Here is a 14,807-nt window from a genome sequence, read left to right on the forward strand (position 1 = left end):
AGCCTTACTTTCTACCACTGAGCTTCCTTCTGCACTCCTCCCTCTCCCAAGCCTTCAGCTCCCTTCTCCCTGCAACATCTTTGATGGGCCCCTCCGCTTCCTGCAACACTCCAGTGAAAGCATAGCCCTGTCCACTCTGGGACAGTCCTAATTATTAGTTGGTTTTTCCCTCTGCTAAAGTCGAAGCCTGCTTCCCTGTAGCCTTCTCCCAGTGTCCATTCCCCTGTGATATCTATGCCTTCTATAAAGGGCTTTGTGGTTGAAATGTAATATAGAAATAAGGCTCCCTTGGAAGCAGGCTTCAGACACATTTCCAAAAAAAGAAAGATATTGGATTTTTTCTCATGTATTGTGTTGTGAGGAGTGTAACAAGGAGCCCCGCCAGAATCTATCTATAAAAATGGCCTCATCATTGCGACCACTGACTCATTTACCTGACTGCCCACTGACTCATTTACCCGACTGCTGTGGTCGTTTAAACGTGCCAGAGCTGAGGTCCTGCTGTGTCTTTGAGTGTCTGACATTATTGTGCTCAGTAGCGAGCGTGTACAATCTGAGACTTGGCTGTGTAATTAAGACAAGATTTGTCTTTGAAGTTCAGAGGAAAAGATCCTGGACGAGCCCGGAGTAATTGGTAGATGTTTCATAGGAGAGGTGGACTGAGCTGACCCTTTAAGGATTTGTGAAATTTGAACATGTGGAGGGAAGGAAGGCAGGCCTTCTGGAGCGTTCCGAGCCGTGAACAGCGTGTGGAGACAAACGGAAGCAATTTATTTCCAGTATAGCCCAGAGCAAGGGTGTGTTTTTGTTTACTTTTTGTTGTTGTTGTTGTTGTAAATATGTATATAACACAATATTCACCAGTTCAGCATTTTTCAGGCATATAGTTTAGTGACAGCAGTTACATTAATCATGTGGCAGAACCACCACCATAAAAGGGTGTGTTTTTAAGGTTTGGGGGAAAGTGTCCTTTAAACTTTCCTAGGACTCCAGAGAGCAGTTATGTAACTTGCTGCTACTGCCCCCAAAATTCTGACACTTTTTTGTGTGTGCGTGGTGAAATGTATGTAACAAAACATTTGCCACTCCATCCATTTTTCCATGTGCAAGTCAGTGACATTAACTGTATTCACCATATTGTACATCCAATACTACTAACATTTCCAAATTTTTCTTCACTCTTAACAGTCTCAGTACCTCTTGACCAAATACCTCCCCATTTTCCCCTCCCAGCCACCCCTGGTAGCCACTGATAGACTTTCTTTTCTATATATTTGCCCATTCTAGATATTTTAGATAAGTGGAACCATACACTATTTTTCCTTTTATGTCTGATTTATCTCCCTCAGCACAATGTTTGCAAGGTTCAGCCCTGTCACAGCATGTATCAGAATGTCATTTGTCTTTTCTGGTACCTTTTTAAGCCCACATGGGAAGCAGATACTCCGCAAGCAGCGCTCACTTCTCCCCCAAAGTATGCTTTGTTTAAATATGAATGCAAGGAGTTGCTGGCATTTTCTTGTCACCAACAGCCATCTTGTTCTGAGTGGAAAGACACACCTTCCATTTCACCTTCTGTATAAATGAGAATGTATGTTACACAAGATGCTTTCTCTGGGGCAAGTCACTTTTTAGACTTGCATCATCAAAATAGGACATCATGTTCGGTAAAGTAGAGGGTCAGCAAAAGAGAGGAAGGCCCTCAACAAGATGGATTGACACAGTGGCTGCAACAGTGGACTCAAGCATAACAACGATTATGAGGATGGCGCGGGACAGGGCAATGTTTCATTCTGTTGTACGTGGGGTCACTGTGAGTCGGAACCAACTTGGTGGCACCTAACAATAAAAAACAATAGCAATATCATTAAAATAAAGCAGTTTACACTTTGTGTTTTACCCTCTGTAACTGGTCCGTGTTGAAATCAGCCATCAGCCTAAACTACCAGTTTACTCCGTCTCATCCCTCAGAGAGTCAGTGACGCAGTCAGACACAGCTGCCCCGAGGGTGGCCACCCATGGTCGACATATTTCTCATCTCCTCAGATGCCATCTTGAAGAACTCTTCTGGCCTCCCATGGATTCTCAGTTCAGCAGACAGGGCCAATTCCCATGACTCACACAGCCCCGTCCTGGAATTCTTCTTTTATCTAAATCACACAGAAGAGTTACCGTTTTTCATGTACTGACTTCCTCAGCTTCTCCCTACCAAGGGACAGCTGTGATGTTCCGGGTCTTTTGAGGGGTTGTCTTCCCCTGAGGTGGGTCAGGCACCCACGGCCACTGTGTGGATGGACCTGGGGCCGGCTGTGGTCCCTGGGCTGGGCTCATCTGCTGGTAAGCTGCCAGCAGTTGGACTGCAGTGTTGTGCCCTGGGGACTCCAAGGGGCAAATGTCAGGACTATGAACAGGCAGCAAGTTCAGCGGGAGAAGGGGCTGAGAGAGCCAGGGCCAGGTTGTTACCAGGAAGTGCAGGGGGACCTCGGGCAAGGGGCCTCAGGCCAACTGTGCGGAGCAGGTCCCTGAGGCCCCTGGTCTCTGCCACCTGGTGCCTGGGCAGCTTTGCCTCATCTAAAAGCACCATTTTTGGAGGGATGGGCTGAAATGTCCCCTTTGTAGATGGGATAATACCTGCTTTGAGGCATTGTTGTTAGCTGCCATCGAGTTTTCTCATGGCAACCCCATGTACGACAGAACGGAACGTTGCCCAGTTCTGCGCCATCCTCACAATCAGCAGCATGTTCAAGTCTTATCATTGCAGCCATTGTGCTAATCCATCTCACTCAGGGTTTCCCTCACCCTCGCTGGACCTCTGCTTCACCAAACAGGATGTCCTCCTCTAGCGATTGACCCCTGCCAGTGACACATCCAAAGCAACCAGGTCGGACAGTGTTCTGTTGTGACCCACAGTGTTTTCATTGGCTGATTTTCTGAAGTAGATACCAGATCTTTCTTCCTAGTCTGTCTTAGTCTGGAAGCTCCACTGAAACCTGTCCAACATGGGTGACCCTGCTGGTATGTGAAATACCAGTGGCATAGCTTCCAGCATCACAGCAGCACGCAAGCCATCACAGTACCACACACTGACAGATGGGTGGTAGAATTTTTCAGTTGTTACGTGCCGTTGAGTCATTTTCGGCTCATAATGACCTGTATACTTGTTTTCTTTGACTAGTGGCATAGGTTTAAAAGACAGCCAGCTGGTTGGTGGCAACGTTAGCCCACCAGGTCTATAAGTTCTAGTGCTTAAGTTCCCATTTCCAAGCCATGACCGCCACTGGTCCCTGGACGGTTGTCCAGCATGAGGGTTACAGGAGAGGTATGCAGAAGTGGTCAGCACGCCGCCTGGCACAGTGGGCCCCTCTTAAATGCCAGCGGCTGTCCTCGCTGTTGCGGCCGTGATGTGCTTTGAAATTACATTTATCTTGGTTCCCCATCTGTCACAGGGTGACACGTTGTCTGTGAAACAGTAAAAAGCCTGACCCAAGATACAAGAACATAGACTTTAAAGCTGGTCTTAAAGCCAGCTTGAAGTTCACCTTGGGCGCAGGGCTGGCTCTTGAGTTGTGTTGAGTGCGCACTGACCCTTGGCTTCTTGCCGGCGTGCAGGTGAGTACAGGCAGGTGCTGAGCTGGGGGAGAACCAGAGACCTCATCACAGCCTGAGTGAACACGGTCAGCCGCCGGCCAAGAAGGGTGCCCAGTCCTCTTCACACCACCCCCCCCCCACCCCCCCCCCCACTGTGTCCCCTCAGCTCTGTCCCTGGGCCTGTAGCCTAAAAACGAATGGTCCCGTTTATTTCTAAATGACCCTCCAGAGGAGAAATCGGCACCAACAGACTGTGGAGGTTATCCTTGTGAAAATATCACTGAAAATAAAAATTAATAACTCTCACCCATTACCTTGGCTTCCCCTAGGCTGCTAAGTCACCCAGTGACTTTGTCAAACCCTTTGTTTCCTGTAAACACCGTGTTTCTACAAGGAAGCAGAGGAAATTGTCTGCAGGGAACACGTGGTGCATTGAGATGGGGCTGGCGTGGGTAAAACGTCACAGAAGGTGGAGAGCAGCCGTGTCCAGGCACAGTGCAGGACACTTTATATACGTTATTTCTCATGCTACTCAGTCTGCATTCCTCTCCCATATGGGCCTTTGCATGGGCTGTTTCCTCTGCGTGGGAGCTGCTGCCTTATCTCCCCTCCTTGCACCATCAACATGGATTCTTCCTGCAGGTCTCAGCTTCCACCTGGACACCCCCCGACCCCCGACCCCCTAGAAGTCTCCCCTGAGCCCCACAACTGGGTTGGGAGCCCTTCTCGGGAGCTTTTCCATTAGCTGCTGCTCTAAACACACCACAGCAAAACATTTTTTATTCCCTCTCATGGATCTGCAGATTGGTTGAGTTCAGCTAGGTGGTTCTAGAGTCACTCAGGCAGTTGTCATCAGATGGCAGCCAGGACGTGAATCCATCACATGTCTGGTATCTGGGCTGAGAAGACGCAGACATTTGGGTGTGGGAACTGCTAGGGCTCCTCAGGTACCCCTATCTGTCTTTATGTGATCTCTCCAGCACACAGCTTTCAGGTAGCCAGACTTCTTACCTGGAGCTTCAGAGGCACATGTCCAGAGAGAAAGGGAGGGAGGGAGGGAGAGGAGCAGGTAGACGGCCAGGGGAGGAGAGGAAAAGGGGTCAGGTAGGAGCTGTATCTTCTTTTATGACCTTGTCTCAGAAATCACCTGTGGATCACAGCGGTCCACTCTCACTGTGCGTGGGGTTGCCATGAGTCAGGGGCTGACACCACGGCCCTAACTACTACAAGAGGTCATAAGTCTGCAGCTGTTACGGCCACCACATTCTGTTTGTCAAGGCAGACACTAAGGCAGCCCACCCAGGTTCAGGGGAAGGGAAATAGACTTCACCTCTTGATGACTCTGATTCCGGAGTTGCTTCTCAGGGCTGTAGAAATCCAAAGGAAAGGACATGTGGGTATGTAGATAAAGTCGTCCAAGAGGGGCTTTTGAAAGGAGGTGGGTTTGGGCTGGGCCTTGAGGGAGGAGAGGTAGGATCTGGATGGAGGGGAGAAGAGACCATTGGAACCCATCACTGTAGGCAGAGGGTGAGAGAGGGACTCGGGCCTGATGGTGGAGTTTGAGGAGGCCAGCCAGGTGAAGTCTAGACCTCCATGCCAAGGAAAAGGGGAAGTCAGTCTAGAGAGGGAGGCTGTCTCCTCCTGGCCCCATGGAGGGCCAGAGAAGTCGGCAAGAAAAGGTGGACACCAGTCTGGTAAAGATTCAAGGCATCTTGGAATCTTTGCTCCTCAAGGTTATTTTTGGTTGTCACCATCTAACTTTAGCAGTGATGGCGTAACTGAGGTTTGCACTGACTTGTCATTTAGAAAGTACATGCGCCCTTATCGCCTCATCAGACTCTCACTGCAGAGCACTATTGTAATTATTCCCATTTTATTCAGGAGGACGCCATGCCCAGGGCTACTCAGCTAGTTAGCGGAGGAGCCAAGAACTAGAACCCAGTTTTCTAAACCCAGGCCCTTTGCTTTCTCCCCCGACGTGTTGCTGCGCTGAGGTGCGTGTTGATGCGCTGAGGTGCCTTATCAGGGAGCCTGGTGCCGTCATTGTTTCATCCTCCCGTCCATCCAGTTACTGAGCCCCCACTCAGTGTTGACACTCGTGTGAAATGCCTGCAGCCTTCACAGCATCTCCGAGGTGCACGGTGTTGGGAGCGCAGCATTACTCAGGGCTTTGCCTGCAGAGCATCTTGCCCTAGACAACTTCCCTCGTTTGTCCCTCCAACCTCAGAGCAAAGTAATTGATGACAGAATCCCAAAGCATGTTAGGCCTCCTGCACGTTCTTTTCTCTACTTTTTACCAATATTTCCATATTTACAGAAAAGGAATTATAGTGTATCAGACAACTCTGAAGAGAAGTACGTTTGTCCTCACCATGTATTTTCTACTTTTTTATTAAATGTGTGAACTTGTATGTTTAGGAATTCCTGGAAACCTCTTTCTACTACCTTGAACACAGTAACATAAAATTGATCATGTCATAAGACCCTGCTTGATACTACAGTTTTGCTTTCCTCCAGATTGTAAAGGGGTGGTTTTCTTTCTCTGTATGTTTTTCTGTTCAGTTTGGAGCCCTCATGGTGCACTGGTTAAGAGCTCGACTGCTAACCGAAAGATCAACAGTTCGAATCCACCAGCTGCTCCTTGGAAACCTTATGGGGCAGTTCTCCTCTGTCCTATAGGGTTGCTATGAGTAGGAATCGACTCAATGGCAACAAGTTTTTATCTTTCTGATTTTTACTTATTTTGCAAACAAATGTACATGCATAATGTAAAGGAAAGGAAAAATATAGACTATATTGGTATGCTCCGTACTGTGTACGTAGGTGTTTTTTTCCCTTAATTGAGGTGAAATTTACATAGCCTGAAATTCACCATCTTAAAATGAATAGTTCAGTGGCATTTAGCATATTCACATTGTTGTACAACCACCACCTCTGTCTGGTTCCAAAACATTTTCATTGCCCAAAAGAAAATGTCGTATCCATTGGCAATCACTGCCTGTTCCCCTTTCCCTTAGACCCTGGCAACTGCCCATCTGCTTTCTGTCTCTATGGATTTATCTATTCTGGACACTTCACATCAGTGGAATCATACAATTTATGTGGCCTTTTATGTCTGGCTTCTCTCACTTAGCATAGTGTTTTCAAAGTTCATCCATATTGTAGCATGTATCAGGACTTCATTCCTTTGTTGATGGCTGAATAATATTCCCTTGTGCGGATATACCACATTTGGCTTATCCATTTGTCTGTGGATGGACACTTTTGGCAACTGTGAATAATGATGCAGTGAACATTGGTATAGAGGTATCAGTTTGTGTCCCCGTTTTCAGTTTCCTGGGGTACATATCTAGCAGTGGAATTGTGGGGTCATATGGTAATCCTGGAGCCCTGGTAGCATAGTGGTTAAGAGTTCAGCTGCTAACCCAAAAGTGGGCAATTTGAATTCACCAGCCGCTTATTGGAAACCCTATGGGGTGGTTCAGAATCGACTTGATGGCAAAAGGTTTGGGTTTTTTTGGTTTATGGTAATCTTATGTTTAACTTTTTGAGGAACCATGGATGTAGTTTTGCATTCTGCTTTGTAAATTTTTTCTTAACGCAAGCAAAGTGGTTATTAAAAGACTGAGCACCATTTTCCTCTGCCTATACAAACAGTTCACAAGTCTCTTCTCCCCTTTCCTCCTCAGGCACAGCACACACATGACGCCATCATGGAGGCTGCCCAGCTGATGAAGGAGGCCGTGGACGACATCATGGTGACACTGAACGAGGCAGCCAGCGAAGTGGGGCTGGTGGGAGGCATGGTGGACGCCATAGCAGAAGCCATGAGCAAGGTGGGTCTGGGCTCCCAGGCGCTTGCCTTCAGTCCTTGACTTACTTCAGTAATGCGGCTGTAAGATCAGGAATTTATTTTCTCGCAGTTCTGGAAGCTAAAATTCACACTGAATATAGTAATGTAAAATTAGTCATCAGGGTCTCAGCGAGCATTCCTCTGTCATTGACTTGTCTCCCTCCCCGCGCCCACCCCTTGTGTTTGTATCTCTGTGTCTAATCTGCTCTTTATATCACTCAGAGTGATTAGGTTTAAGACACGCCTTGCATTGGCATGGATTCATTAACATAACAAAGAAAACCGTATTCCCAAACAGGATAACGTCTACTGGTATGGGGGGTTAGGATTCCAATACATATTTTGGTGAGGGGGAGTCACAATTCAATCTATAGCCGTTTTTGACTCCGTTTCCCCCTCTGCTTCACTCAGACTTAGCACCCAGGTACTTTTCTCTAAGGGGCTGACCGAGGTCAAGGCTGACACCAACAGCCTTCTTTCTCTTGTGAATGTTCAAATGTTCAATAATGTGTCCAACAACTTATTCATTCTCACTTCTGTAAACCATGGCAGCCTTCCTTCTAATTTCACACAAGGAAAATAAAAGGAGATGGAGAAGATATCGTTGGCTTCCTTGTTTGTAAAATAGAAACAACCATTTATCTCCCCTGTCTGCCTCAGAGGGTTCTTTTGGGGAACCCATCCGAAATGAAATAAGGGACTCCTGAGTGCTGGTGTTTGGAATCACTGGGGAAGCTTTTCACAATGCAGATTCCCAGTCCCCACCCCAGACCTGCTCAATTGGAACTCTCTCTGGGGTGGAGGCTAGGAATCTGTATTTGCACTTCAAAAATTTCTTCCTGGTACTAGTATATAGCCAGATGGGGAAACCACTTAAATCGTATGTGAAAAAGGCCTTGGTGAGCTCTTGTAGGCAATGGAAATAAAAAAATGACATGATTATCCTTTGTTCATGTAGTAACCCATCAGTTGAGTCAGTTCAGTAGGGAAATACGATTGGAGACAGTTTAACTCCATATCGTCTGCTCCTTCCCCCCAAAGAATCTTCCACTAGACGTGTCAGTTTCTATCATTAGAATTAACAATTGTTCATCAACATCTGATTGCCATCCTATAATAGCATAGGATATGTTTTGAAATGTCCATTGTCAGATTGTGAAATTAATAATACGGTTTTTCAGGACAATAATTGGTCTTTAATTGCTAATTTAGAGAAGATTGGTTGTTCATATCTCCCTAAAGAGATGATAGCCTGAAACTAGATGGTACTATAATTATAATAATTATCCTTAAACAGTGTGCAGTCATTATCAGCCTGATAAAGTAACCAGTTCAAGCTGGTATACTGTGTCTTCCTCTAGAGACCCCAGGCTCTGCCATGTCAAAGCAGTCGGTTAATTCCTGGTGTGGGCTTCTCTTGCTTCAAATGTAGACAGTTCTGAAAATGAATGAAATCTCCTTCTTTCAAAAGGCCCATGGATAAGTCTTAGTGGGTCTGTTTGGTTTTGGGGACATCCAAACACCAGAGCTTTGAAAATAAGCCATGTGTATCTACCAAGGGAAAGGTGCCATGCTGGCACAGTGGTTAAAGCGTTCAGCTGCTAACCAAAAGATCAGCAGTTCAAATCCATATAGGTGCTACACGGGAGAAAGAGGTGGCAGTCTGCTTCCGTAAAGATTACAGCCTTGGAAACCCTATGGAGCAGTTCCACTCTGTCCAACAGGGTCACTTTGAGTCGGAATCAACTCGGCAGCAGTGGGTTTTTGGTTTTTCTACTAAGGGTGTTCAGTAATGGAGCGCAAGGTTTCTTGGTACAGATTAGAAATTTAAATGATAAACTTTTTCTTATTAGGAAAATATGTTTTTCCGGAAACACTGTCTTGGTAGACAAGAGTTCCATAAATCCTAGGAAGACAGCAGTCAGATTCCTGGAGCCTTTTGTTCAGAACCTCTGAGCCCTGCATACTGTGCCGGGATACCAGCAGGGAAGGCAGCGCCTGTGCCTGATTCCAGTGGTGTAGCACTTGTTCTCTCTGCCCGGACACACTGGATTCTTCTGGAAGGGCTAGGAAATGAGTCTGGTATTACCCCCTAGTGATAATTAGGAATTGCTGCCGTCGTGACCCAGAGAGACCAGGAACAAAGTTTTTCCTCCAGTTATTCTGCAAAGTATACGATCAAGGCTTTCTTGGTACCTTAAACTCTTACCTGCCCAAGGATCACATGACACCTCTTTCTCATTCCTTTTACTCAGCCCACCTAGCCTGCCCATCACTGGAGAACTTTGTAGTAAGTGGTATTTCAGGTCATTTGGGCCCCTAAGCAGCAAGGCATTAGAAAACTGACATTTCCTATCAAAGTTTCGGCTAACTGGTTAGAACAGTGGTAAACTATTAGAAACATTGTCCGGAGTTCTCAAAGGCAATGACTGGCAGAAAAACGCGAGGGTGCTCAAAGTTGATTCTAACTTAGATGCAGTCCTGGACACCCTTGTGTTTCTGCTGCGGACTTCTTGCTGATATTTTCTCTCTCTGTATCCAAGCGCTAGAATTTAGAGTAGGGCTTGGGAGCTAACTGGTTACTAGGAAGTAATCACCTTTCTGGATGACCTTAGACAAATCACTTAACCCCTCTGAGCTTTGCTTTTTCCACCTATAGAATAAAAGAATTCAATGAGGATGGTGCTCTTCAACCTTGGCATTTCATGACCCAATATCATTTCTTTCTTTCTTTTTCTTTTTTTTATGCCAAGAAAAGGAATTAAATAAAACAACAACAAACCCTGCTATCTTATACTGTCACTAAAACCAAAAAAAAAAAAAAAACCCAGTGCCGTCGAGTCAATTCTGACTCATAGCGACCCTATAGGACAGAGTAGAACTGCCCCATAGAGTTTCCAAGGAGGATCTTGCAGATTCGAACTGCCAACCCTTTGGTTAGCAGCCGTAGCACTTAACCACTACGCCACCAGGGTTTCCCTGCTGTCACTTAAGTACTTCATAAAAGGAAGTTCACGTTGGCACACACACAAAAAGGAAGGATATAATCTCAGAATAAGGGAAAGTTCTTTCAACTCATTCAGTTTGAAATCCTAAAAAACTCGTCTCTTTGTTCTAGTCTCATTTTTCTTCAAACTGGTAAAAGGCTCCTCATGGTGGTCGGCGGCCACTGGACCGAATGTCTGAAGCTGCCCTCTAGCTTCAGCATCCTGGTTTGTTTGTACTTGTGCCACGTCTCCTGCGAGAGAGGCTCCCAGCACATTGCCTGACAGAAGATGCTCAGTCGGTGTGTGCTGTATGAATGAGTCCACAGCTTAGCCCTCATTTGAGTAGCAGAGTCCCATGCTCTGACAGAGAGATTGGGCAACATCTCTCTCCCTGATGAAGAAACGTAAAGAACCCAGCCTGGAGCTTGTGTTGATAGTTTGACGGGCCCTGCAGCCACTCATGTACCCAGTGATAACATTCCTTCCACCCACCCTGTATCGTGAGTCCATTCATGTCATGGAGCACTTGTTGGCGTCTCCATCTAACATTTTTCCAGTTGGCTTCTTAGCCTGCGGTCTCTTCCCTGACCTCAGACTACCTGGTACACGGCAGCCAGGCACATTTTCCAAGATATCCCTACTCCAGAGCCCACCCTTTTCCTCATGTTTTTCAAGGTTCTTCATAAAGCAGATCCAGCTTCATTTCTACCAGTGTCTCCATAACCCCCCAGGCTGACTGCACTATACTGACTCTTCTATGTTGATTGGTATTTGTCTTACCATTTGGCAACCAGTGGTAACAGTCACAGTAATAATGGTGGTGCAGATAGGTGGCCTTTTCTTCATCATTGACGTTATCCTCTTCGTCATTTTTATGGTCATAGTCATCACCTCTTCCTTTGTGTAGCTCGGCCAGGTATAGACTCAGCTGATCTTGGCTGCAACCTTGGAAAGCTTAGAAGTTACCAGTGAAGGACCCGAAGCTAACAGGGTTTAAGTAACCAGTTTGAGACTCATTAACAAATCCTGGAACCAGGTTTCAAATGCAAGTCTTCTGAATCAGTATGTCCCAAACCCTTCAAGAGACACATCCACTGTCTCCAGCTCTTCCATCCCACAGTGGCCTTGCCCTTTCTCAATTCGTGTTGTGCTTAGGTGAACAATGAATATTCCCAGTATTTGCATGTGTGTTCCTTCCGTTTCTCCACGTAGGTATGTAAGGGTTCTGGGGAACAGATTCTGTGGGCCATTCCGTTCCTAGGGAGACTCTTTGTGGTGTGGATTCTGCTTCCTCTCTCACCTCACCTTCCCTCACATTGCACTTTCCCAAAGGTGTCAGCCTCACTCACGTCTCCGAGTACTTGAAAGCTATTCTCTTTTCTTGGGACACCATTCCTTGCTTTTATACATGGCAGACCTCTCCTCACCTGGTACAACTTAGCTGGACCATCCATTCCTCTAGAAAGCCCTCCAACTCCTCCCAGACACCACTGGGGCCTCTCCTTGCCTGCATACCCTGAGTGCCGTGTGTGTACCTCAGATGAAGTCCCATCACAGAAGTGGGTGAATTCTTCCAACTCTGGGCCAGAAGATCTCTGAGGGTCTCTCCAGTCTTCAAGGTTCCTGATTCTAATGAATACGGTCCATGTTTCCACATGCTGCTTTTGACTTTTGGCTTCTTTTCCTCTCTTCTGTAGCTGGATGAAGGCTCGCCTCCAGAACCAAAGGGAACATTTGTTGACTATCAGACGACTGGGGTTAAATACTCCAAAGCAATAGCGGTAACAGCTCAGGAAATGGTAAGAAGAAAAAGAGCCACCCTCCCCACTGCTGACTGCCCTTTTGTGCACCACACCACTGAGCCTTCAAGTCAGGGTCTATGTGGGAAAGATGAGGGTCTGCTCCTTGTTTCTAGTTTCTCCTGGACCCCAGCTCCTGCCCTTTAACTCTGGTCTTTCTGGCTGCCTGTGGCCTAAAAGCCCCAGTCAGCTGGAATCATCATCTCAAAAAAAAAAAAAAGCTGCAAGAGGGATCGAACAATGATCGGGTCTAGGGCATGAGGACAGGGAAACAAAGGACGGAGAGCAAATGAGCATGGAGGAGGAAACGAGAAGGAAGGTGAAGTTGAGGAAAAAGAAAAACGTCCTATTCACCTCTCAGAGGTTTATAGATTAAAATTGCAGTGCAAGAGAAGACGTTTTAGGATAAAACAGAGCAGACATTGTCTGATGGAAGCAAATTATAATAACTGGACAATAAGGGTCTTGCCATTTTCCAGGCCAAATGAAACAGTCTGGTTACATGAAATCTTTTCCTGACAAGAGGAGGCATGTAACTTTTGCAGGTAATTTTCTTTTTTTGCTGAAATGTAACGCAGTCAAAATTGTATGGACCCTTAGGTATACTTGCAATTGAGAGACAGTGAATGGTAAATTGATTGTTAAAAAGCTTTCCCCAAGATGACAAATGGTGTCCTCAAAGAATTAATAGGAATATGTAGAAAGTTCTCCTCAGCTTTTGAAGGCTCAGATGTCACAGGATAAAATTTGGAAGCAGCCTCTTTGATTCTTGCCACATAAGCTTGAGCTGAGAAAGGGAGGGACCTTCCTAACTGGAGGCACCCGCACATTTCCTGTCTAACCCCATCCAGGCCTCTCTGAATGGTTTTGTCATGTAATCGTGTGTCCACTAGAGGTTGAGCTTGGACCACAGAGCCTTCCCAGAAGCTGCTGCTCAGTTCATAGAAACTCTGTGACTGTGCAGCCTTGTGGTGGCTTAAAAGGGTGGGCTGTGGGAGGAGGAAGAAGAGAAGTCCATCTCGGTGTACCATGAGAAGGCTGGAGTTGGGCTCCAGCCAGCCCTTCTCAGGGGAGCAAATAGGACAGATCGCAGGTGGAATCAGGTAGCTGTCACGATGCTGAGTCCAGATGAACAGGGAGCACAGGGCAGCGGAGGGTTAAACCAGAACACCAGCGGCCTCGTGGTATTCAGGAATGTCTCGGGCTAGGTTCTAGACCCTTGGTGTCTAGCATCTTAAAGAGACCAGCCTCGATCTGCATTGCTGCCTAGGAGGTAGCCGCTGGCCTGAAGCCTTGAGTGGGAGAGAACTCCACCTTATTTCATCAGGGTCCCCCCAGAATCACTGTTCTTCCATTTGGCAGGGCTCAAATGGAGTAGCTCTTGGAATAGCCTCACTCTCTCAGGGTCTAGCATCCTTCCTTAGCAGCCTACGCGTCAGTCTCAGCCTTAAAGCCTGTGACATGCACTTGTAAACGTGCCTTGGGCGGCCCGGACATTCCTGTCCTGCCTACGTGGATGTGAGCCATTAAACAGGTTTTTAAAGTCCTTTAAAATCAAGGTCTTACAGTGTCACAAAGAGAGAGACAGTACTGTCATCCAGAGAGAGAAAGGCTGGGACAGGAGGGGAGAGATGCTCTCACCAACAGAGGGCCATGATATCTTTCCAAAGGCAGGCTAAGCGTGCTCTTGTGAGAAGTGAGAGGTGTTTTTGCTAATGGAAGAAAACTAGAAACTAGCACTCTAGCTAAGTAAGATAAACTGAGATATCAATTTCTATAAAACAGAGAAAATATTGAACATTTTGATCATAAATAGGTAAAACATGACTGTTTGGGCTTTAGTAAACCCAAATTTGTGGCTGAAACCTTCTCGTTCTTTGGCACAGATTTACCACAAAGCTGCATCCTCTATGAATTTCTTTCTCCAAAACGTTTTACTTATTTGTCACTTGTCATTAATGATTTCCCTCCCAGCCCTGTCCCCATGCCCTCTCTTGCCCTGTGTGGGACCTGCTACTGGGATCCTAGAGCACAGATCAGCTGGTGCCCCCTTGTGGTTTCTTTGGGGAACTGCTCTGGGTGACCTCACAGGGCAGGGCTGGCTGGAAGCTGCTGTTCTCTCCTCCTAGAGGGTGGGCACCGTGGCCCAGCCTCCCCTCTGCACTGCCTGAGCACTGAGCATGGTGCCCGTCTCGCTAACCTGGGAGGAGCCCTGTGCCGGCTCGGGCCTGTCGTGTGGATGCAGCATGGGCTTCGCTTCAACGGCACTCCCCAGCGTCCAGCCCCAATGCCAGTCCCAGGCTTTCCCCTACCAGGGGCTGCAAAGTGAACCAACCCCTTTGGCTTCCGGTGGTATTAACACATTGTTCTCATGCTTTTCTCTGTGTGTGTGTGTGTTTGTGTCTTGCTTGTTTTCTTTTTTCAGATGACTAAGTCGGTTACTAACCCGGAGGAGTTGGGAGGCCTGGCTTCACAAATGACCAGTGACTATGGGCACCTGGCTCTCCAGGGCCAGATGGCAGCAGCTACGGCGGAACCAGAGGAGGTCTGCCATCTTAGGGCCCCTGTTTTAAGAAGCAA

General features: G+C 46.9%; 1 protein-coding gene across 11 annotated transcripts in view; it reads left to right on the forward strand.

Moving 5' to 3' along the window:
- The window catches only part of TLN2 (talin 2), a 490,123-nt gene that overhangs the window by 409,968 nt on the left and 65,348 nt on the right, over nt 1–14,807 (forward strand). For 9 of the 11 annotated variants that reach the window (XM_049905877.1, XM_049905876.1, XM_049905875.1 and 6 more), the window contains 3 exons: nt 7,278–7,424; nt 12,126–12,227; nt 14,653–14,772. In XM_049905877.1, coding sequence (XP_049761834.1) covers nt 7,278–7,424; nt 12,126–12,227; nt 14,653–14,772 — 369 coding nt within the window. The remainder of the gene's footprint in view (nt 1–7,277; nt 7,425–12,125; nt 12,228–14,652; nt 14,773–14,807) is intronic. The other 2 variants (XM_049905884.1, XM_049905886.1) reach the window with 1 other exon arrangement.

The sequence above is a fragment of the Elephas maximus genome, chromosome 13, assembly GCF_024166365.1.
Source record: "Elephas maximus indicus isolate mEleMax1 chromosome 13, mEleMax1 primary haplotype, whole genome shotgun sequence".
NCBI lineage: Eukaryota > Metazoa > Chordata > Mammalia > Proboscidea > Elephantidae > Elephas > Elephas maximus.